We start from the raw sequence: 25,523 nt of genomic DNA on the forward strand, positions 1-25,523 counted from the left end.
GAGACATGGAGAAGAGGGGACACATGTTGATGTAGAAGAGACATGAGGAAGAGGGGACACATGTTGATGTAGAAGAGACATGAAGAAGAGGGGACACATGTTGATGTAGAAGAGACATGGAGAAGAGGGACACATGTTGATGTAGAAGAGACATGAGAAGAGGGGACACATGTTGATGTAGAAGAGACATGAAGAAGAGGGGACACATGTTGATGTAGAAGAGACATGAAGAAGAGGGGACACATGTTTGATGTAGAAGAGACATGAGAAGAGGGACACATGTTGATGTAGAAGAGACATGAGAAGAGGGGGACACATGTTGATGTAGAAGAGACATGAAGAAGAGGGGACACATGTTGATGTAGAAGGAGACATGGAGAAGAGGGGACACATGTTGATGTAGAAGAGACATGGAGAAGAGGGGACACATGTTGATGTAGAAGAGACATGAGAAGAGGGGACACATGTTGATGTAGAAGAGACATGGAGAAGAGGGGACACATGTTGATGTCAGAAGAGACATGGAGAAGAGGGGACACATGTTGATGTAGAGAGACATGAAGAAGAGGGGACACATGTTGATGTAGAAGAGACATGGAGAAGAGGGGACACATGTTGATGTAGAAGAGACATGAAGAAGAGGGGACACATGTTGATGTAGAAGAGACATGAGAAGAGGGGACACATGTTGATGTAGAAGAGACATGAAGAAGAGGGGACACATGTTGATGTAGAAGAGACATGAAGAAGAGGGGACACATGTTGATGTAGAAGAGACATGGAGAAGAGGGGACACATGTTGATGTAGAAGAGACATGGAAGAAGAGGGGACACATGTTGATGTAGAAGAGACATGGAGAAGAGGGGACACATGTTGATGTAGAAGAGACATGAAGAAGAGGGGACACATGTTGATGTAGAAGAGACATGAAGAAGAGGGGACACATGTTGATGTAGAAGAGACATGGAGAAGAGGGGACACATGTTGATGTAGAAGAGACATGAAGAAGAGGGGACACATGTTGATGTAGAAGAGACATGGAGAAGAGGGGACACATGTTGATGTAGAAGAGACATGAGAAGAGGGGACACATGTTGATGTAGAAGAGACATGAAGAAGAGGGGACACATGTTGATGTAGAAGAGACATGAAGAAGAGGGGACACATGTTGATGTAGAAGAGACATGGAAGAAGAGGGGACACATGTTGATGTAGAAGAGACATGAAGAAGAGGGGACACATGTTGGATGTAGAAGAGACATGAAGAAGAGGGGACACATGTTGATGTAGAAGAGACATGGAGAAGAGGGGGACACATGTTGATGTAGAAGGAGACATGGAGAAGAGGGACACATGTTGATGTAGAAGAGACATGAGGAAGAGGGGACACATGTTGATGTAGAAGAGACATGAGAAGAGGGGACACATGTTGATGTAGAAGAGACATGGAGAAGAGGGGGACACATGTTGATGTAGAAGAGACATGGAGAAGAGGGGACACATGTTGATGTAGAAGAGACATGAAGAAGAGGGGACACATGTTGATGTAGAAGAGACATGGAGAAGAGGGGACACATGTGGATGTAGAAGAGACATGAAGAAGAGGGGACACATGGTGATGTAGAGGAGACATGGAGGAGAGGGGACACATGTTGATGTAGAGGAGACATGGAGAAGAGGGGACACATGTTGATGTAGAAGAGACATGAGGAAGAGGGGACACATGTTGATGTAGAAGAGACATGAAGAAGAGGGGACACATGTTGATGTAGAAGAGACATGGAGAAGAGGGGACACATGTTGATGTAGAAGAGACATAGAGAAGAGGGGACACATGTTGATGTAGAAGAGACATGGAGAAGAGGGGACACATGTTGATGTAGAAGAGACATGGAGAAGAGGGGACACATGTTGATGTAGAAGAGACATGAAGAAGAGGGGACACATGTTGATGTAGAAGAGACATGGAGAAGAGGGGACACATGTGGATGTAGAAGAGACATGAAGAAGAGGGGACACATGGTGATGTAGAGGAGACATGGAGGAGAGGGGACACATGTTGATGTAGAGGAGACATGGAGAAGAGGGGGACACATGTTGATGTAGAAGAGACATGAGGAAGAGGGGACACATGTTGATGTAGAAGAGACATGAAGAAGAGGGGACACATGTTGATGTAGAAGAGACATGGAGAAGAGGGGACACATGTTGATGTAGAAGAGACATAGAGAAGAGGGGACACATGTTGATGTAGAAGAGACATGAAGAAGAGGGGACACATGTTGATGTAGAAGAGACATGGAGAAGAGGGGACACATGTTGATGTAGAAGAGACATGGAGAAAAGGGGACACATGTTGATGTAGAAGAGACATGAAGAAGAGGGGACACATGCTGATGTAGAAGAGACATGGAGAAGAGGGGACACATGTTGATGTAGAAGAGACATGGAGAAAAGGGGACACATGTTGATGTAGAAGAGACATGAAGAAGAGGGGACACATGTTGATGTAGAAGAGACATGAAGAAGAGGGGACACATGCTGATGTAGAAGAGACATGGAGAAGAGGGGACACATGTTGATGTAGAAGAGACATGGAGAAAAGGGGGACACATGTTGATGTAGAAGAGACATGAAGAAGAGGGGACACATGTTGATGTAGAAGAGACATGGAGAAGAGGGGACACATGTGGATGTAGAAGAGACATGAAGAAGAGGGGACACATGGTGATGTAGAGGAGACATGGAGGAGAGGGGACACATGTTGATGTAGAGGAGACATGGAGAAGAGGGGACACATGTTGATGTAGAAGAGACATGAGGAAGAGGGGACACATGTTGATGTAGAAGAGACATGAAGAAGAGGGGACACATGTTGATGTAGAAGAGACATGGAGAAGAGGGGGACACATGTTGATGTAGAAGAGACATAGAGAAGAGGAGACACATGTTGATGTAGAAGAGACATGAAGAAGAGGGGACACATGTTGATGTAGAAGAGACATGGAGAAGAGGGGACACATGTTGATGTAGAAGAGACATGGAGAAAAGGGGACACATGTTGATGTAGAAGAGACATGAAGAAGAGGGGACACATGCTGATGTAGAAGAGACATGGAGAAGAGGGGACACATGTTGATGTAGAAGAGACATGGAGAAAAGGGGACACATGTTGATGTAGAAGAGACATGAAGAAGAGGGGACACATGTTGATGTAGAAGAGACATGAGGAAGAGGGGACACATGTTGATGTAGGAGACATGAAGAAGAGGGGACACATGCTGATGTAGAAGAGACATGGAGAAAAGGGGACACATGTTGATGTAGAAGAGACATGAAGAAGAGGGGACACATGTTGATGTAGAAGAGACATGAAGAAGAGGGGACACATGTTGATGTAGAAGAGACATGAAGAAGAGGGGGACACATGTTGATGTAGAAGAGACATGGAGAAGAGGGGACACATGTTGATGTAGAAGAGACATGGAGAAGAGGGGACACATGTTGATGTAGAGAGACATGAAGAAGAGGGGACACATGTTGATGTAGAAGAAACATGGAGAAGAGGGGACACATGTTGATGTAGAAGAGACATGAAGAAGAGGGGACACATGTTGATGTAGAAGAGACATGAAGAAGAGGGGACACATGCTGATGTAGAAGAGACATGGAGAAGAGGGGACACATGTTGATGTAGAAGAGACATGAAGAAGAGGGGACACATGCTGATGTAGAAGAGACATGGAGAAGAGGGGACACATGTTGATGTAGAGAGACATGGAGAAGCTCCTTTCTCTGGACTCACCGGGCTGCTCATCAAGCTCCTCCACGTCGGGGGCAGGAAGTTCCCGCTGGCTGCAGGAAAGACCCCCATCAGCTGCTCCAGGGGCTTGAACTGCACAGAGACACCAAGTCATCCACACTCTGTTACAGCGTCTTAGTCTAACAAGGATTATTCACAAGGAGTCCAAGAGAGAGGGTTGTATCTCCTGACACACCGGGGACACACCGGGGACACACCGGGGACTAGGGTTGCAAAGGGGCGGAACGTTTCCATGGGAAGTTAAGCTTTTGGAAATATTCGATGCAAAATTAAACAAAAAACATGACATTTCAACAGATTCTTCATTTTTATTTTAATATATATATTTTTAAATAGAACAGAACAAGTTTTAATTATTTTATTGAACAATTATTTGTTTAATTGAAGAACGAAAACAGGAATGTTGAGTTAAATATGACTCGTCTGTGCATGTGATGGAGGAATGCCCAGTGCCTGTAGGGGGCGTGGTCTCAATAGCCATGCAGTGAGCCGTGTGCTCTGGCATGGATATTCAAGTGTTGAATGGCATCTGTTTGTTTTAGTCAAGATTATGCTAAAATTTACTTTCCCCAACTATATTTAACTTCCCTATGAAGAACCTTCAAATTAGAAAATTCCCAATTTATTCCCGTGGAAAGTTTATCTTTGAAAGTTTTCCATCTTTGAAAGTGTCCATCTTTGAAAATTCCCCGGAATTTTGCAACCCTACCGGCGGGGACACATGATTTATAAAAGACATCAAAAAAGTGCATTTGGCGTGACAGGTCCCCTTTAAGTTAGTTTTCTAAGGGTCAATGGAAACATCAACACGTGAGTATGGTGATATTATGTTTGGTGTTACTCTGATCTTTTTATGTATATTGAACATCAAGTAGTGACAATAATATTGATGTCTCAGATTGATTTAAATGGCAACAGCAGAACCCACTTCTTAAAATACGTGTGATGCATATGGAAGTGTGTTTTATATTTTCTGTATCGCAATTTACATGATTGCATATCAGCGATTCTTTCCAATACTTTTTGGAGTGTGATGAGACGAAACAGCAGAGACAGAAGACAGAGAAGACGTTCTATGTTTTTACCGGTTTAAGTGTCCTTCTCGAAGTCGTCGAACATCCCTTGATGTCTTTGAAGTCGGAGGCGAAGGGAGCGTAGTGGAACGGGAAGTACCACTTCCAGGAGGCGCAGCCCTTCAGAAACACACACACACACTTAACGTCACACACATTCATCTTTTCATTAGACGATACACTTTGGACAAAACATACGGAACACCACGGAACAGAACACGTCTACTTTGCAATATGAATATGTGTTCCTTGTGATCCGTTGCTTTTCCCTTTGTGATTCAGAACATTTTAAAAGTACTCAACTTGTGTTATTTCCCGACTGACAAAACGAGATAAAGGCACTAAAAGACAGTCAGGAAATAAAATGAATGAAGCTTTTCTTTGCCCTTTTTCTCCACAAAGTTTCCCCGCAGCACAAAGCTTAAAATCCAGTGTGATCAGACCAACGTGGACACGCTGACATTTAAAAACCTCCAGCAGGAATCCTGATCAGAACATTTGTTTAAACCTGTATACAAGCTAAATGTCTCTACAGTGTGTGTGTGTGTGGTGTGTGGTGTGTGGTGTGTGTGTGTGTGGTGTGTGTGTGTGTGTGGTGTGTGGTGTTGTGTGTGGTGTGTGTGTTGTGTGTGTATGTGTGTGTGTTGTGTGTGTATGTGTGTGTGGTGTGTGGTGTGTGTGTGTGGTGTGTGTGTGTGTGGTGTGTGTGTGTGTGGTGTGTGTGTGTGTGGTGTGTGGTGTGTGGTGTGTGGTGTGTGGTGTGTGGTGTGTGGTGTGTGGTGTGTGGTGTGTGGTGTGTGGTGTGTGGTGTGTGGTGTGTGTGGTGTGTGGTGGTGTGGTGTGTGGTCTGTGGTCTGTGTCTGTGTCTGTGTCTGTGTGTGTCTGTCTGTCTCACTACAGTGTGTGTGCGTGTGTGTTTGTGACTACAGTGTGTGTGTGTGTGTGTGTGTGTGTGTCTGTCTCACTACAGTGTGTGTGCGTGGTGTGTGGTCTGTGGTCTGTGTCTGTCTCACTACAGTGTGTGTGTCTGTCTCACTACAGTGTGTGTGCGTGGTGTGTGGTGTGTGGTCTGTGTCTGTCTCACTACAGTGTGTGTGCGTGCGTGTGCGTGTGTGTGTGTGTGACTACAGTGTGTGTGTGTGTGTGTGTGTGTGTGTGTGTGTCTGTCTCACTACAGTGTGTGTGTGTGTGTGTGTGTGTGTGTGTGTGTGTGTCTCACTACAGTGTGTGTGTGTGTGTGTGTGTGTGTGTGTGTGTGTCTCACTACAGTGTGTGTGTGTGTGTGTGTGTCTCACTACAGTGTGTGTGTGTGTGTCTGTCTCACTACAGTGTGTGTGTGTGTGTGTGTGTCTCACTACAGTGTGTGTGCGTGTGTGTCTGTCTCACTACAGTGTGTGTGTATGTGTCTGTCTCACTACAGTGTGTGTGTGTGTGTGTGTGTGTGTGTGTGTGTGTGTGTGTGTGTGTGTGTGTGTGTGTGTCTCACTACAGTGTGTGTGTGTGTGTCTCATTACAGTGTGTCTGTGTCTCACTACAGTGTGTGTGTGTGTGTGTCTCACTACAGTGTGTGTGTGTGTGTGTCTCACTACAGTGTGTGTGTGTGTGTGTGTGTCTCACTACAGTGTGTGTGTGTGTGTGTCTCACTACAGTGTGTGTGTGTGTGTGTGTGTGTGTCTCACTACAGTGTGTGTGTGTGTGTGTATGTGTGTGTGTGTGTCTCACTACAGTGTGTGTGTGTGTGTGTGTGTCTCACTACAGTGTGTGTGTGTGTGTGTGTGTGTGTGTGTGTGTGTGTGTGTGTGTGTGTGTGTGTAATACTTTTTAAGACCCCGTGGACCCCCTGTGAGAATAGAAATATAAAAACTGAATTATTTTTACTCTAAAGGAATACAGTATTAAAGTAACCCTGTGTGTTGAGAAGACAGCACGTCCCCCACCACCTGCTGAGAGCCTCTGGCATCGAGATGAATCCCCCCCCCCCCTCGGTGTATCAGACGTGTTTATGTGGGAGTGAAGAAGAGGAGGAGGAAGAGGAGCGGTGGAAATGAAACCCTGCAGATGAAGCGTTTGGACCACTTATCCTTCATGAACAAACGGGACCTTCACTTCCCACAATGCACCTCTGAGAAAAGCAGAGCCTCGGTGAGATAAACCCGGCGCTGTATTATCAAAGATGGTGATTCAGATGATAATGCGGGACGTTAGCATGTGGCTTTTTAATAATCGCACAGATCGTTTATGGTAATGCCAACTCATGTTTTGTCCCCGGGAGAAATTCATTCGTGACCTTGTTCAGCGGGGTCAAAGGTCATAAAGCACGAACAATAATAAATACATATACACCGGCCTGTTTCATAACAGCTGAGAGGAGGAGAGAAGCTTAGCATTTAATGATAACATATAGAAATACAGCCAACATAATGGCACAGACACTAAGGGCTGATGTTGGGATGTTTATAAGATCATTGGAATTAAATAGGAAACGGAAAATCAATTCGCTTGCGTGGCCGTGTTGGTTAGAAAAATCTTCCGATTTGTATCAAATACATTCATTCATTACCGTAATTTTCAGACTATAAGCCGCGCCTTTTTTCCCATTTTTCGACGCTGCGGCTTATATAACGGTGCGGCTAATCTATGGATTGTTACAGCTAACGGCCACCAGGGGACCTCCTAAATCTATGGATTTTACAGGTTACAGTCCACCACCTTTAACTCTATGGGCTCTATGGCCGGTCCGCGCCCCCCACCTTTAAGCGGCGGGCTCCAGCAGGAAAAGCTGGAGGCCGGAAAAGAGTGAGACAGGTAGCGCGCAAAAGTAAAAGTGGAACCGAGAGTGGTACGAGAGACAGAACGAGAGCAAGACAGACGGACATTACGAGAGCGAGACAGTTTGTCCCCGTACCACTGGTTGAAAACCACTGCTGTAGATCACTGCCGGTACGTGCGCTGGGAGCGCACCGTTTAAGTTTGAAAGTTGAAAAGTGTGTGTGTCTGAAACGCTATGTGATACAGTACAGTTTACACAGCACATGTTCTGTAGCTACTATTGCACTAAATGCTAACACTTGAATACGTTATGCAAATATGCAACTTGTTTGTTGAAATGTTAATAAATGGGAGCTTCCTCAAACAGCCATCTCTTTCCCCACAATCCCCTCTGTGCACGAACCCTTACATATGGTAATGAAACATTAAAACACCTGCGGCTTATAGTCCAGTGCGGCTTATATATGTACACATCATTCAATTTAGCTGCTGCGGCTTCAGGTGCGCCTTATAGTCCGGAAATTACGGTAAATAGGGGGTTTTGTTTGGCTCCCACTGAGATCTGCCTGTGATCGTTTATTCAGGTTCACATGCCTACACCAGAAGCCCCTGCCCCCCTCTATACGCCCCCCCCCCCCCCTATAAGCCCGACCCACCCCCTGCTGTAATTGGTGAGTCTCAGCTGTGATCAGCGCAGTCAACTCGTCTTTGTGGCGCTCGGGTCGAGTCGTCTCTCCTCGTGGATCCGGGTCGACCCCGGCAGAACGCCGAGTCGATGACATCACCACGAGGAGAGGCCCCGCCCCCAGAACGAGAGCGGGGGGAGTGACTGCGACAAGATGGCCGCTCAGCGAATGGATAAACAGCTTCATTATTTCACAGATCTGAGCTCAAGTAAATGAACTACAAATGATGATAAAATCGGGAGAATCAATTATCTAAAATATAAACCGTATCTACCGTCCGGTTTTAAAGCAGCTGATAGGAGGAGAAAAGCTAAGCATGTTATATCAAAATATAACTTTTTAAAAAAGGAATAAAGCTAACTTAATGGCACAAAGAAACTCAAAAACTTTAAATAAATTTGAAGATGCTGTTATTCACCCGTTCTTATTAATTAGAAAACATATTATATATTATTTTCAAACAGTAGTTTTGCTGCTATACGTGTTTTAAATCTGTATAAAATGAGATTTTGATTAAACCTAAAAGAAAATCCAATAGTCACTTTAAAAGCTTTTCTAAATGTTGGGGAAATAAATACATCCAGCCATCTTATCTTGCTTTCTTTATGTAGTTACATTTTAAAATAAACTACAATGAATGCGTGAAACGTCCCAAATAAAAAAACCCTCCTCCCTCGAGGGGTTTCCCACCTAAAACCTGACACTCTGTCTCTTTCTGTATTTGGGATAAACCCTACTGGTGATTTAGTGATGTGTGCGTGACCATCATCCCTCTCTGAATTAATGGATTCCTGCAGAGCGGCCCCCTGAGAGTCGCATATAGACAACTCACAATCAGCACCAACCCCCCCCCCCCCCCCCCCCGGACCCTCTTATTACCCGACGCTGATGACTTCATCTCAAGATAAAGATCAATATTTTACAGCAATAGAAATGATTTAGGGTTTAATCACATTGCAAACAATAGAGAGCAGACAGCGAGGTCTCTGCTGTTTGTCCAGACACTCCACTCTAAGCAGTTCTTGACTTTAAAACAGGGTAATAGAAAACCTGTGACTGCGTTAGGAAACAGCCCTGATGCTCCGTTAGCATCTTGGGACAGAACGAGGGAGTGTCCTGAGATGAGAAGCTTCAATTGAATACTAACTGGGAAATAAATAAGTAATATATTGGCTTTTAATCACTAATTTGAACAATCATTTTAGTTGAAAATGTAAGTTTTGTGACTAAAATCATGGTTCTCTGACAGCTTCATCTAAAAAAATAGCTTAATAACAGATTCAATAAATAAAATGGATTGTATAAAAACAGGTTCAAGCAAGAATGTGCAATAAAATAAAAAGATGTTTATACATTGGGGCTGCACCCGAATATTCGTTCGTTGGAGTACTATTCAGGTTTTAATTTCGTTATTCGGTTATTTAAAAAAAAAAAAAAATGATTTATTGAAATCTCCAATATCAACGTAAGAGCTTGTGCCTCTTTGGGGGGTGCTAACACTTAACCATAAACGTTATTCTTTACTTTCTCCGTCTTTATATGTAGATATTACTTTTTCTCCATTAATCTCTGTCATGTTGTTTCCATAGCAACAACAACTGCCTGTCAACAGCGCTAACTCTCCTTCAAAATAAAAGCATGTCCATACAAATAGGAAGCCAAGCCAAATGACACTTAAGACATATACAACTGCAACGACAGTAACAAACACAATGCGATATCCTTTTCCATTTCAAAGAACACAAATTGGGTTACATTAATAAATAACTATAAAACAACAATACTGTAGAACAACAAAAAGAATGCCGTGAACACACGTGTTGAAGCGGTTCGCTGCTGATTACTATGTTAATATTTATCAGTGTTCTTGTAGATAATTGAATAAAACCTGGAAATGTTTTTCCACACAGACACAAAAGATGACACTCGTTTCTGCACTAAGTGACAGTTTGCTTTATGATAGTTTTGTGTACATGTAATGAAGACGCAGAGTGGCGTAATTCATAATGATCATCAAAGAACCAAATGCTAGTTGGGATATCAGCTCTCCGTCTCACGACCAGTCTTACGGTGCCATGTTTTCATAAAGCAGACGCTTAAGTGTCAAGACATTCGCTGTCTTTATGCCGTGTGATGATTAAAGATTCAGAAGACAAAAGACAACTCTTTGATCAGTTCATTGTAAGCGTCCCCCCCCCCCCCAGTGTTACCTGGTAGTAGTAACGCAGAGTGGCGTAATGAGTTATGACAATCAAAGAACCAAATGCTAGTTGAGAAGAGATCCTCTTGCAGTTTGACGACCAGTCTTAAAGTGCCATGTTTAGACTCTTTAGTGCGAGTAGTTGCTGTAGAGACATTTGCTTTCTGTGTCTCTTGATCATTAAAGTCTTTTTTGACCGGTTCATTAGCCGCGTTCACACCGGAGAACTTTTCCCACAATAGTTCACCAGAACTAGGATATATTTGCGTTCACACCAAAAAGCCCCAGGAACTAAAATGAGTTCATGAGAACCTTTTTAACCCCTTTTGGTTCCTGTGTCTGATTGGCTGGGCGGATTGCAAACCACGTCCTGTAAAACTCCCAAAACGTAATGTGAAGCCGCCATTTTATTATCCTCGCATTAGCATGATTAGCATTAGCCCAGCGCAGAAATGCAGAGAGACTAACTTATGGCAACACAAAATAAAACATGGGAGCGGTGGAGATGAGGAGGTGTCGGCGTTCTGGCCGTTTACTCTGAAGGCTTCAGTAGAAGCTGCTGGGAGTCCCAGCAGCTTCTACTGAAGCCTTCCCCAACTCCGGGGACTTCCGGCCGGGGATTTTGGGTGGCAGTATACGCCGTGAAGTTGTTTGCGGCCTGCCAGTAAACCCACAGCAGAAGAAGAAGTGAAGTCAGCGGCTTAATTTGCCTAATCCTCCCTCAGGGACTTATTCTGGTGTGAACGCGATCTGTACTTAGTTCATGGGGGACCTAAGTGCTGGCACTAAGTGCGGCAAAGTACTTCGTGTGAAAGCAGCTATTAAAGACTCTTTGACCAGTTCATTGTAAGGGTTTCACCCCAGATGTTTCCAGTGTTACCTGGTAGTAGTATCTCAGCACCCAGCAGAGTCCCTCCACGTACGACCGCACCACCTTCTGCCTGAAGTCGTCGTCCGTCGCCTCCACGTCAAACTTCGTCTTGTAGTACCTCTGCCTCCAGCCGTCCTCCCACAACCTGCAGGATTAAAGAGGAATACATATAGGATTGAGAGTGTGTACTTCTCCTACTTTTTAAACTTGTGTAAAAGAACTTCGTGACATTACAACACTGCAAATGAATGCCAATAACTTGGGGAAAATCATGCGAGGTGAAGGTTGAAATAAAGTGGGAAACGGGTGTTTTTGATTTGGTTTTTATTGAAATGTTTTATTTTATTGTTATTTGCTTGTAAAGTAAAACATTCTATAATTTTATTCTCTGCATAGGGGTTTCACAGCGATTATGGGAACTAATATAAGATCATTTTACAAAAGAAAACTATAAATAAAAATGCAACGTTATATTATTTAAAACTAAAATCTAATAAAAACCTTTTAATATATATTTGATTTGCCTGTAAAACGCATTTGAGCACTGAAGAGCGCTCCGTCATGCATTATTGTTTTTATTATTATTAATATGATAATAGGGTTTCACAACAAGACCAGGATTTGGTTGTTTTTTATTTTAAATGCTGCATCATCGTCTCCTCACACAGTATTTAGCTCCTGATGCATCACACTGCTCTCTGGATTCAAGAGAGTGGATTAAACATCATGCTCTCCATCCCTTCTGCTGTTTGTGACCTTGAGGTATAAATGTATTCAACACTAAAGTGTACGTGACTGTTGGAGGAGTCGATCACATGTTTGTAGATGCACCTAAACGATGCATTTGCTTATTAAAACGCTGCTCTGAGCATCTATAGGCTGAAATAGAATGTGCATTAACTTCCTCCCCGCTGCGGGAACAGTGTAATGGCTTTGACTTCTGGGGAGATTTGCGTTGTGCACACATAATGAAATATGGCAGAGCATCTGTGTGTGTGTGTGTGTGTGTGTGTGTGTGTGTGTGTGTGTGTGTGTGTGTGTGTGTGTGTGTGTGTGTGTCCTCAGAGAGCAGCTCTTGAGAGGAAAAGCCTCCATGAATACCAATTCAGCCCGACGGATTTAGCAGCTTTGAGGAGAGCGTCAGAGGAATTTACCGGAATATTCTTCTCTGCACAGATTAATCACGTGCGGAGGCAAGTGGGAGCTGTTCAGTAGAGAGAGGTGTGTGTGTGTGTGTGTGTGTGTGTGTGTGTGTGTGTGTGTGTGTGTGTGTGTGTTCTTAAGTGCGAGAAGCAGGACTTTTTTAGGCACATATTCAACGGTTATATTTCCCATATCCTCGCTACGTTGTCCCACTTTTATATTGAAATGCGTAGTGGAGAGCCTGGATAGATCAGACAATTAACTTATTTACTCAATTGTAGCAAATTAACAGCAAAAAAAAAAATACCAAGCACTTCCCTAGTTTTACCTTTTCAATTGTGAGGATCATTAGGATTTAGTCCCTCATAATCAGAAAGTAATATTTGGAGATTATCCTAAAAGTTTGTTTGCCACAGATATTATTTCATGCAATAAATCAAAATCACATGTAGAAATCCCATTGGCTTTTAGTCGAGGGAACCAGGGAGATGCTGCCTTCAGGGTCCAACACAGAAATACGACATGACATGACTGAGTTAATTTAAGATGTGTTTACCTGACGTCGTCTTCCGGCTCCGGCTCGCTGTCGCTGTCGTTAGATTTCCTCTTCACCCCGCGGCCGTCTGTGCTGCCGCTCGGCCCTGCAGACTGGGGAGGGAAACAAAAACACACACATCAGAAAACAAACTCATTTCCTTTAGAAAACAGTGGAAAAAAAACTGCAGAAAATATTTGGAAAACATGCAATTAATGACTCAAAATGATGCCATAAAAATGTCCATGGATTTTTTTTTGCACGTTTGCTTAAAAGTGAGTATTTTTATATTTAAATGCATCGTATGAGTGCCATAAAACAAACAGTGAGAAAATATATGTATAAAGTGCATTAAAATGACTTGTGTTGTCCATTTAACTGAAAAAATCCAAAATATAGTCAGTTTGTTAACTTTACGTAAAATTAAAAGCAGTAAATCCTGAAAATTGAGCACCTGAAATTTAGGATTTTTCACATTTTTAAAAACGGACTACTTTTATATTTAAATGCGTTGTTTGAGTGTCAGAAAAGAAACTAATCTCTCATAAAAAAAACAGTCAGAAGAATGGCAGGAATGTAAAACGTGCATTAAAATGTCTTAAAACTCAAGATTATGACATTAAAAAAGTATTGTTTTGTCCACCTAACAGAACAAGTCCTTTATTCATTTTAAAGAAGTATATCCTGAAAACTGAGCAGCTCTAACGGAGGATTTTATTTTGCATTTTGTCTTAAAAAGGTGAGTATTTTTATATTTAAATGCGTGTTTTGAGATTCAGAAAACCAACTGACTTCCTATAGGAAAAAGTCAAAAGAATGGCAGAAAATTGTGTAAAAAGTGCATTAAAATGTCTTAAAATCAAAGATTGTGGCTTTAAAATGTCTCCGTTTGTCCACCTAATAGAGGGGTGTCAAACTCAAGGCCCGGGGGCCAAATCCGGCCCGCGTCTTCCTTTAATGCGGCCCCTCAAGAGCTTGCAAAGAATTTAATATACGGTTAGATGCCGATTTACAGAAGCACGTTGCCCATAAACTACATGTCCCAGAATGCATCTCAAATTTAAATGTTCTCAGAATTTGACTTTTTTCTCAGAACAAGTTTTTTTCTCAGAATTTGATTTTTTTTTAAATCATTTTGTGACATTCTCACTGAAGAGACTTGCAATTATTTGCCCTAGACTTCTGCTTTCAGACGTAGTTAATTATGAAGTTATTCCCCTATCCGATAATAATCCAATGCAGAGGTAATGATGTAATATAATACATTATTTTATATATATTAAATATTTATATATGTATTTTGATATATAGTCTTAAAGTTACAACCGGCCCTTTGAGTGCAACCATAATGCTGATGTGGCCCACGAAGAAATTGAGTTTGACAACCCTGACCTAATAGAACAAATACTAAATATAGTTTATTAACTTTAAATAAAAATAAAAACAGTAAATCCTGAAAACTGAAATTTAGAAAATGTTTGCATTTGTTCTTAAAAAGTGACTATTGTCATTTAAATGCGTTGTTTGAGTGTCTTATTGATTTCTTAACTAATCATTGAAACTCTAAACATTAAATCTTTGGCAACAAAAAACAAATATCGCATTAAAAGTTCAAACGAACCTTAATGCTCTTAAAGTCAACGTATAAAATGATATTTTACGAGAGTTTTTCAACATCATAAAACTACTTGATTATAAAAAATGTACCAAACTATTTTTCTCTGCACTGAAACTCTTTGCCTTTAAGTAAAACTGATTGAAGCAATAAAATAAAAAATATAAAATCACCGCCATAGCTACGCAGCCTTCCTCCTTTGTGAAGCCTTTGTGCTCTCGTTCATTCATGTGCTAATGTTCGTCTGGCTATTGCTGCTCGATGTGTTGATATGTAAAGCTTTACATCGGCAGGACATTTAACAGCTCCGGGGTAAATTGAAAGACATGGCCATGAAACGGCGTCCACATTCTTTTTTAAAAACACACCGTCACCTCGTCACCTGCCATCAGCAACAAATTTAACTTCAAATATGCACTGGCGTAAAAAAAAAAATGAACGGGTGTCACATTTTTCACAATTCTTCAAGGATTTGATTTGAACAGGTTGTTTAACGAAGAATGGCTTTTGATTTTGGGACATAATGTACTTGATGGAAAACCTTTAAGAGTTATTATATGACAAATACAGAATGCATTGTTCCATTATGTTTATCCAGCAGAAATACAGTGAGGTATAAAAGTGGATGTCTGCACACCTCTCTCAAATGTGGATGAATAAACATGCGTAAAAACAAATGTGGATGATTTGCAGATTGTGAGGTGTCGTAAAAAGTTAAAATATGCAGTCAAATATTCAGAAGACAGATGATAACACTTAGTACGGCCTTTAATCAAACTAAATCCTACATTTGCTGATGAACTTTTATCAAAAATAATTGCTAGAAATGTATTATTTTCTGCCTAGAAAGCCCAAAATGAAGGGCTTTGTATTTAAAAACCTGACCTAATGATGGCACATGTATATAAGTTGATAGCAATATCAAAAAGGGATTTTAAAAAAGAAATCATTAAATTGGCAATTTATAAAGGACTTACATTGCCACCGTTCTTCATCGAGGCCTTAAGGGACTGAGCGGCATCCTAGAGGGACATAAACGAATACAAAAAATCAATCTTATGGCCGCACCCCTGATTCATCAACATGTTGTTTTATTACATTTCCTCCCCTCTGTGACTTAATATTATTGACTGAACTACTGAATATTTTTTACGTGAAGTCATGTGACCGTGCTATAGTTCCTTTATAGCCCAACATTAGCCACCTTTAGCTTAGCGGTGGTGACGTGAAGTCATGTGACCGTGCTGTAGTTCCTTTATAGCCCAACATTAGCCACCTTTAGCTTAGCGGTGGTGACGTGAAGTCATGTGACCGTGCTGTAGTTCCTTTATAGCCCAACATTAGCCTCCTTTAGCTTAGCAGTGGTGAAGTGAAGTAATGTGAACGTCCTGTAGTCCCTTTATAGCCCAACATTAGCTTCCTTTAGCTTAGCGGTGGTGACGTGAAGTCATGTGACCGTGCTGTAGTTCCTTTATAGCCCAACATTAGCTTCCTTTAGCTTAGCGGTGGTGACGTGAAGTCATGGGACCGTGCTGTAGTTCCTTTATGGCCCAACTTTAGCTTCCTTTAGCTTAGCGGTGGTGACGTGAAGTCATGGGACCGTGCTGTAGTTCCTTTATAGCCCAACATTAGCCTCCTTTAGCTTAGCGGTGGTGACGTGAAGTCATGTGACCGTGCTGTAGTTCCTTTATAGCCCAACATTAGCCGCCTTTAGCTTAGCGGTGGTGACGTGAAGTCATGTGACCGTGCTGTAGTTCCTTTATAGCCCAACATTAGCTTCCTTTAGCTTAGCGGTGGTGACGTGAAGTCATGGGACCGTGCTGTAGTTCCTTTATAGCCCAACATTAGCTTCCTTTAGCTTAGCGGTGGTGACGTAAAGTCATGTGACCGTGCTGTAGTTCCTTTATAGCCCAACATTAGCTTCCTTTAGCTTAGCGGTGGTGACGTAAAGTCATGTGACCGTGCTGTAGTTCCTTTATAGCCCAACATTAGCCTCCTTTAGCTTAGCGGTGGTGATGTGAAGTCATGTGACCGTGCTGTAGTTCCTTTATAGCCCAACATTAGCCACCTTTAGCTTAGCGGTGGTGACGTGAACTCATGGAACCGTGCTGTAGTTATACTATTATTTTCCATTTTACAATATTTTGTCTTGTTTTTTGTAAGTTATTATCGTCCTCTTAAAATAGGGCGACATCTGTTTTTTTACTTGTATGTATGCACCATGACACCAAGTCAAATTCCTCATACGTGTCAACCTACCTGGTGATAAACCCGTTTCTGAACACAAACACCACATCACTCTAAACAACTTGCGTTACCTTTGATATCATAAAAACATTTTGTACTGTTCATTTTTTTTTATTCTATTTTGTCTTCATTTTGTGCCTCGTGTGAAAGCTCTTTTTAACCCTGTAAACGCCTGAACTTCCCCGAGGGGATAATAAAGTTCCATCTCATCTCACCTTGTTGGATTGCATCCTCATGTCGAAGGCCTGGTGCCGGGCGTTGTTAACGGCGTCGGGTTTGTCTCTCCTCCCCAGAGCCTGAGGAGCAAACTGACCCGAGGTCATGTTGGCCGGACCCCGCTCATTCTGAGGGACAACAGAGGAAGAACAAGGGTCAGCAAATATATACCTGTAGGATCGCTGAGTGTGTTAGGGATGATAAGACTTTATTCATCCTGAAAGATATTGTTTTGCCAGAGTTACAAAAACAGCAGCATAATAATAAACTTGTACACCAACAGTGGATCAAAGATAGCTATTAAATAACCACAAGAAACATGATGACAGCTACAAAACTAACTTTAGAAGAAAGGGAGTCATGTCATTCAACCAAACAGCTCTCTCCGACTCACACTTCCCATTCAGGTTTGAAATCTGCCCGTTTTATGTTGGAGAATGGAGATTATGGGATGATTGAAGGCGCCTGGTTGGAATGACTGGGACAGACGGGCGTGCAGCAAGGCGTTACAACCGCAACTACAAAATAATCTGTTTCTGATGATCAAACTAATGGCGCATTTCCACTGCAGCGCGTAGCACGGTTTAAGCGTGCCGTGCCAATCCCGGCCCGTTATTGGTTGTGTTTCCACTAGGCGTAGTTCCGGCTAGCGGGTAGTTATTCTGGCTCTCCAAAATCGAGGTTCTTTCCGGGCCAACAACCAGGCTGAGTCGGGCTGAGTATGCTAAACTAGAGAGAGAATAGCTGGCAAGGGGGTTACAACTACAACAAGATGAACATATTTGACCGTGATTTAATTGTAATACACGTTTCAAAATCATGCCGAAGTAACAACATACTGATACCGGTTAGTAAAAACCATGAATTAATGCTTTGACCAGTCTGCAGACAGACGGCAGGCGAAACACCTTTTAAAATGCGTGTTTTCTGAATGGAGATCGGCTAAGCTAACGCAGAATATGCTCCGACCGTCCACACTCACAACAACGGCCTACAGACATAAATAAACCAGCGACTGTATTCTCCATGACACAGACAGTCTGTGGTTTGGACTTGTTTAACTTCTGTCTAGTTTCTGAACAGATATGAGGAGCTGTGAGCTCTGAGTGCTAACAGCTAACGGCTGATGTTGGTTTTGTGTTTCTCATTGAAGATTACGTCACGGCTCCGTCTACACTGCGTTACTATAGTTACTACCCCAGCTACTAAACTGTAATGGAAACGCAGCATAAAGTGAGCCTGGCCCTACCAAGGCCTAACGATACCGAGCGAGGCCCTGCAGTGGAAATGCACCATAAGTGAGCTTGGTACATCTGGTGGATTTGTAATTTCCCCCCCTAAGCTATTTCTTAATGACCGAGCGATGAAACCCTTTGAGTGTCAAACCAGAGCAACTTTAAACATGCTTGAATGAGACCTACATGTCTGTTAACACTGGAGTTTGTGTTCTAGATGCCCGATGTTATATTAAGAACCTCAAGACAAACTGAAAACAAATCTGGGAAGAAACACTTCAGGTACGAAGCCTGTACACTGAAAATATTTAAATTACAGAATGAAAAATGACACGTTTATTATTACCAGTGGGACAATGAGGGGGAGGAGTTATTTTTAAAGGGCAATTAAACTTGAGCTCTACATTCCCATGAATACCGGAGTGTCTGTTCGAGATGCTCCCTTTTATATGAATAAACTCAAGGTAAGAAATACCAGCTTCGTCATCATCGCTTTACTCACCTTCATCCTCTTCTTCTTCTCTTTCATTCTTCTCTTGAAGCCTTCCTAAAAAGACGAAAGTGTGAATCACAGAAAGCAATTAATAAAAGGTTATAATAGAAACATCTACACTACTGCTGTGGTGTATCATGGGATGTATGTCTTTTAGTGTTGTATTCTTATTGTAACCTCAGTTTTAGTGCTTATAACCTGCAAAATATAGTTTTCCAGAACTTTATTTTGAGAGATATGATCCAAAAGACATGTCGTAATAACACAGGAAGCCTTTAAATACTCTTAAGTATGCAACATTCTGAGATATCTTGTTTCAACAGTTACTTTAAAAACATTTTTAAATGATTACTATAGTTCAGGAACTATGATACAAACAAGGGGATATAGGCCCATCAGAAGAGTCGTGATACAGCCTTAAACTCCAATATATTTAGCTTATCAGTTAATTTATGTTTTCTGAGCTTGGTGTGTAATGCTCGCTGTGAAAAGCTGCAGAAAACTTACGTCGTCCTCTTTGCGTTTCTTGAAGATATTGTCCTCTGCGACGCCGACCGCCTGCATGATCAGCTCCACACGCTCCAGATCCACATAGCCGTTGTGTGTAACGTATCCCTGCACACACACAAACACACAGGTTAGTACCAGAGATGGCTGCAGTATACACATCCTTTACTCAAGTAGAAGTACAGATACTTGTGTTTAAAAATACTCTGGTAAAAGTAGAAGTACTGACTAAACCTCTTTACTCAAGTAAAAGTAAAGAGGCTTTGAAATGTACTTCAGTAAAAAGTACCCATAACTAGCAGCTGCTTTAAAGAGTACCTGACCTCCCTTTATATTAATAGAACAATAATGTCATTGTTAGCTAATGAATGTTTCCATGCTGAACAACGGCAACATGACGACGTTTTCATTGGTCCCTCTTCTTTAGAGAAGACCAGGAAATGATGGATACACGGATCGTGTTCAAATCAATAGGCACGCAATGACTCTAAATAATAATGATCACGCCACCAAACACACATTCAGACTAAAGGAACCAGCCTGTTTGGAAAATGAGAGAAGTAGAAAGTACAGGTATTTGAGTTCAACATGTGAGAAGTAGAAAGTACAGGTATTTGAGTTCAACATGTAAGAAGTAGAAAGTACAGGTATTTGTGTTCAACATGTAAGAAGAAGAAAGTACAGGTATTTGAGTTCAACATGTAAGAAGTAGAAAGTACAGGTATTTGAGTTCAACATGTAAGAAGTAGAAAGTACAGGTATTTGAGTTCAACATGTAAGAAGTAGAAAGTACAGGTATTTGTGTTCAACATGTAAGAAGTAGAAAGTACAGGTATTTGTGTTCAACATGTAAGAAGTAGAAAGTACAGGTATTTGAGTTCAACATGTAAGAAGTAGAAAGTACAGGTATTTGAGTTCAACATGTAAGAAGTAGAAAGTACAGGTATTTGGGTTCAACATGTAAGAAGTAGAAAGTACAGGTATTTGAGTTCAACATGTAAGAAGTAGAAAGTACAGGTATTTGAGTTCAACATGTAAGAAGTAGAAAGTACAGGTATTTGTGTTCAACATGTGAGAAGTAGAAAGTACAGGTATTTGAGTTCAACATGTAAGAAGTAGAGAGTACAGGTATTTGTGTTCAACATGTAAGAAGTAGAAAGTACAGGTATTTGAGTTCAACATGTAAGAAGTAGAAAGTACAGGTATTTGAGTTCAACATGTAAGAAGTAGAAAGTACAGGTATTAGTGTTCAACATGTAAGAAGTAGAAAGTACAGGTATTTGTGTTCAACATGTAAGAAGTAGAAAGTACAGGTATTTGTGTTCAACATGTAAGAAGTAGAAAGTACAGGTATTTGAGTTCAACATGTAAGAAGTAGAAAGTACAGGTATTTGTGTTCAACATGTAAGAAGTAGAAAGTACAGGTATTTGAGTTCAACATGTAAGAAGTAGAAAGTACAGGTATTTGTGTTCAACATGTAAGAAGTAGAAAGTACAGGTATTTGTGTTCAACATGTAAGAAGTAGAAAGTACAGGTATTTGAGTTCAACATGTAAGAAGTAGAAAGTACAGGTATTTGAGTTCAACATGTAAGAAGTAGAAAGTACAGGTATTTGAGTTCAACATGTAAGAAGTAGAAAGTACAGGTATTTGAGTTCAACATGTAAGAAGTAGAAAGTACAGGTATTTGAGTTCAACATGTAAGAAGTAGAAAGTACAGGTATTTGAGTTCAACATGTAAGAAGTAGAAAGTACAGGTATTTGTGTTCAACATGTAAGAAGTAGAAAGTACAGGTATTTGTGTTCAACATGTAAGAAGTAGAAAGTACAGGTATTTGTGTTCAACATGTAAGAAGTAGAAAGTACAGGTATTACAAGAGCTTCTTTAAAAAGGGAAATCACTCACAACAGGAAGCACTTAAAGATACAAACAGGTGTAACACTTACTCCAGTTTTGTGCACAACGTCTTTGTAGATGGTGACGAGTCGATCGATCGCTCCCTCTCTGAGACACAAAAACATCTCCGGTCAAAATGACAGACGAGTCTTTAAGTGTAACATTTAAATTAGGATATTTAGCTAAAAACCAAATGAGGACTGCGGGATTTGGAAAAAGTCCTAATTGACATCATTTTGAGAGATATTGCAATTAAGATATGATTCACAAAAATGCAGGAATGTTAGTTTTTTTTTATCATAACTCTCCTTTTAGATGACAGTATTACAATGATCATGGTGGGATTCTTTTAAGAGGATCTGTAGCAAACAAATTCATATTTTCAGTGTCGGAACAACTCTGAAAAAAAAAAACGGTAACTTTTTTACATTTATTGTGCCTTTAACAACTATTGAGCTGACTGCTATTTTGGATAATGGCCCTGGAGCAAATCTGATCTCTAACGGCCCGTCCACACACAGGCATGAAAACAATCTTGAAAAGTCTTGAAGCTTGGCGTGTCTGAAGCTCGGCGATTTTTTGCGAGCAACGCGACCAACAACCAATCACATGAATGTCCCGCCCCCGACATACAAAGCAATAGCAATGTTAAAACGAAGTAAACTGGATATAAAATCCCCAAACAGGTGAAAACCTACCAGTTTCACCCACTGTCTCTGCCACCTCCCTCCATGCCTGGTTCCTCCGGTTTGTATCCCGGTAAATAGTTCTGGTCGTAAAGAACCGGGTGATTTGCTACCGTAATATCTCGTTTGGAATATGAGGAAATGAACTGCGGTCTGGCTCTCCCAGCTAGCACGCGGTTTGATTGGCTACCGCTTGTACTGGCGGGATTTGCATAAACGGGATTTGATTGGCTGATGCCAGCTTCGAAAGCATCGGGAGCATCAAAAGTTGAACATTGCTCAACTTTTGATGCTCACGATGCTTGCAAAGCCATGCTCCGCTCCCCACAATGCAGTTCGGTGAAGATTAAAAATCTTCTACGTCACCCCATTCAAGTGAACGGGCGAAGCTTTGAAAGATTTTTTTCATGCCTGTGTGTGGACAACACGTGTACATTTAAAATTGGGATCTTCAGCTCAAACCAAATGAGGACTACACGGTTTGGAAAAAGTTCTAATTGACATCATTGAGTGATATTGCAGTTCTGATATGCTTCACAAAATTGAAGGGGATGGTTGTTTTTGCATCATAACTCTTTTTAGTTGACAATTGATCATGGTGGGATTCGTTCAAGAGGATCAGTCTCTTGAATAACATTTTTCAGAAGCCTGAAGCACCAAAACGTAATTAAAAACGGCACTTTAACATATATCTTGTGCATTTAGACAAACATAGGTTTTACTGTGATTTTGGACATCGCCCTGGAGCTCACCTGATCTCTAAGGACGGCAGGTGAGGCAGGAAGTCGTTTCCCACGAAGAAGCACATGAAGACCCAGTCGTCTATGCTCCTCTCGAAGTCGAAGGGAAACGGCAGACTGGCCATCGTCAGCTCTCGAGCCAAATACTGAAAACGTGGAGGAGGAGAGGAAGAATTAAAACAGTTATCTGTAAGGTGCTTCTCTCTGAAGACCAACGTTTGCTCTTATACCCAGTCTATTTAAATGTACATTATTTAATATTCTGTTCTTGTACACATGATATTCTATTTACATGTATATACACTTCTTGCAGTATATTTGGGTACAGCCCTAAAGGAAGCAATTACATTATTTATTTCCAAAAAGGAGATAGAGTCTTACCTCGCGCAGCACACAGAGTCTGATGAATATGAACTCCTGCTCAGACCCCGGCATCGAGCCGGCAAATTCATCGTGCTGAAAGAGAGGGAAACACAACGGATCAAATATCATTGGTGGAAAGGTGGCAGCTTCTTAAAGGTCACCTATTATGCAACATCCACTTCCACTTCATGTCAGGATGAGTGTTCTCCTGGACTCACCTCTCCCTGCTTCTCTCGAGCCACGCCCTGGCACTCTTTGAGTTCGTGTCCGACCTGGTTGCAGAGGGCGCAGGGTCTCGGTTTGTTGGGTTTGAACTCCTCTCTGATGATGGTGAAGTTGGGCTCGTGGGTGGCCAGGCCCAGCATGATCAGATCAGCTGAACATGGGAGGGGGAGAAGGATTCATAATGAACACATATTGGCTTAGAAAGTAGTCAAAAAACAATACATCAAGGTCACTTCAGACTGGAACATGAATTACTTTTATATAATCTTTTTTAATTCACATTTAGTAGCGTGATATAAAGTCTTACCATCAGCTCCACAACTTGAATTGTATTTTACGGCAACAAATCTTTATCTACATTACATTTTAGACTTCATTTAAAGTCTTACCGTCAGCTCCACACAGGCAGTGGTGTGTGTTTGGGTCGTGGTTGGGTTGAGCTGCAAAACAGAATCACAAACAAGAGTCAATATAATGTGTGTCAGCTTGTATTCGTAAAGTATTTGTTTTAGTCTCAGATCAAAGTCTTAACATGTGAGAAATGTAAGAATTAATGCTCAATATTCTCGAGTGTATTTACGTTTATGTTATGAAAGTTTGAAGCACTGTTCATGCCGTAGTAAATCTAAACTGTGTGGTTTTGTTTTGTATGTTGTTGTAGACGGTGGGATGTTTTGTTTCCGCTCTCCTTCGTACTGTACCTCTCTGTCTCCGGATGTAGTCCATGATCTTGTGTTCACCTTCACCGGGAACACTGGCATCAGACAGAATCACCTGGATAAATAAAAAGTGAATAAAGGTTATATACATGAACACCTTTCACATCAACAACGAGCGCATTACATGCAGACTTCCAAGATATTGAAACAAACAAAGTTCAAAAGGCACATTTATTCTAATCTTGATTTCATACTATTTTTGTGTTTTGCCAAAAACAAAATGTCCAAGGTTTCGTGTTCAAAACACGAAATACATTTGTGTTATCTGTTGAATTACTGGGGTATAAAATATATACGGTTATAATCAGGGACGCGGGAAGTCAGTCAGAGTTGGGGGGGGGTGCTAGTGGAGCCTCGCAGCGGAGACACTGTTGTGGCGCGCTTACACTGTAGGTGAGCGGCGTTTGGGGTGCGGTGGAGCCTCGCAGATGGGGGTGCTGCAGCCCCCTCAGCACCCCCCCTTCCCGCGTCCATGGTTATAATAAATGCAACGAATGTAATGATATCAAAAAGCATAAAGTTGTATTGCATGATTCTACCATGACAGTATTATTGCCATATCTATAGAACGTTTGATGAAATAATATCAGTGAAACTATTATTTAACATTGTTGGTATGTAACACAACATCACACGTCATCACAGTGAGCGACAATACCAGCATTATGCTCCGAAGTGTTTAGTCTGTATTCAAAGTCAGAGCAGTGAAGTTACCGTGACGTTCTTCCAGCCCGGGTCATTGCTGATTCTCTCTGCGACGTAGTATCTGAGACACTGAGCCAAGTTATCCATGAACTCTGTTCCCTGCAGACAAAACAAGATCAAATCTGTTATTCTGATGATACGAATACAAAGAATATATTTACAGCACTTGGAAAATAAGGCACGTCGTGGTCCTCGATGAGTTTCCCCCAATTTGGCATCACAAAAACAGAGAACAAAGAGAGAATGTACTGAGTTAGAGAGTCTATAACAAGAAGCCACTTACTGGAGTGATGCAGTTGCTGTCAAATCTCTCTTTAATCTCGTCAGGTGGAAGATAACCTCCTGTAGAGGAAATAAAGCAAGTTAGTTTACACAGAGCATGAAGTGGTATTGGAGAAGTAGGATAAACGTACAAAAACCCAGAGAAGCAGAGTGGGCAGGGCGCAGTGTCCAATTGTAGCAGTAAGCTAACGAGTACTGATAAGCTTTATTTTGTTTTGATCCAATGCTGCTGTGAAAGAAAGAAGCTATATCCATGTTGGATAGAATATCCAATTTAAATATAACAAAATAACCTTAAGGGACAACTTGAATGCTTTTTTCCTCTTAATGCAGTGCATAAAGATCGGATCGGGAAAAATCAGTATCTGCAAATTGTCCAAATCAAATGATCGGAATCGGATCGGGAGCAAAAAAAGGTGATCAGGACATCCCTAGGTAGTACACCTAGGCCTGTCACGATAATTAATTGTGTTGGACGATAAATTTTTCTGG

The 25,523-nt window shown here is 41.4% G+C and overlaps 1 protein-coding gene across 1 annotated transcript in view; it reads right to left on the reverse strand.

Moving 5' to 3' along the window:
- The window catches only part of xrn2 (5'-3' exoribonuclease 2), a 55,510-nt gene that overhangs the window by 26,106 nt on the left and 3,881 nt on the right, over positions 1–25,523 (reverse strand). Inside the window, exons 5-20 of the mRNA XM_079645348.1 lie at positions 25,033–25,091; positions 24,759–24,848; positions 24,027–24,099; positions 23,715–23,765; positions 23,319–23,476; positions 23,119–23,193; positions 22,750–22,883; positions 21,362–21,419; positions 19,415–19,522; positions 18,917–18,961; positions 17,179–17,307; positions 15,694–15,738; positions 13,123–13,214; positions 11,433–11,568; positions 4,910–5,017; positions 3,832–3,896 (exon numbers count right to left, since the gene is read on the reverse strand). Of these exons, the coding sequence (XP_079501474.1) occupies positions 3,832–3,896; positions 4,910–5,017; positions 11,433–11,568; positions 13,123–13,214; positions 15,694–15,738; positions 17,179–17,307; positions 18,917–18,961; positions 19,415–19,522; positions 21,362–21,419; positions 22,750–22,883; positions 23,119–23,193; positions 23,319–23,476; positions 23,715–23,765; positions 24,027–24,099; positions 24,759–24,848; positions 25,033–25,091 (1,426 nt within the window). The remainder of the gene's footprint in view (positions 1–3,831; positions 3,897–4,909; positions 5,018–11,432; positions 11,569–13,122; positions 13,215–15,693; positions 15,739–17,178; positions 17,308–18,916; positions 18,962–19,414; positions 19,523–21,361; positions 21,420–22,749; positions 22,884–23,118; positions 23,194–23,318; positions 23,477–23,714; positions 23,766–24,026; positions 24,100–24,758; positions 24,849–25,032; positions 25,092–25,523) is intronic.

This window comes from Notothenia rossii, assembly GCF_949606895.1.
Source record: "Notothenia rossii genome assembly, chromosome: 8".
Lineage (NCBI taxonomy): Eukaryota > Metazoa > Chordata > Actinopteri > Perciformes > Nototheniidae > Notothenia > Notothenia rossii.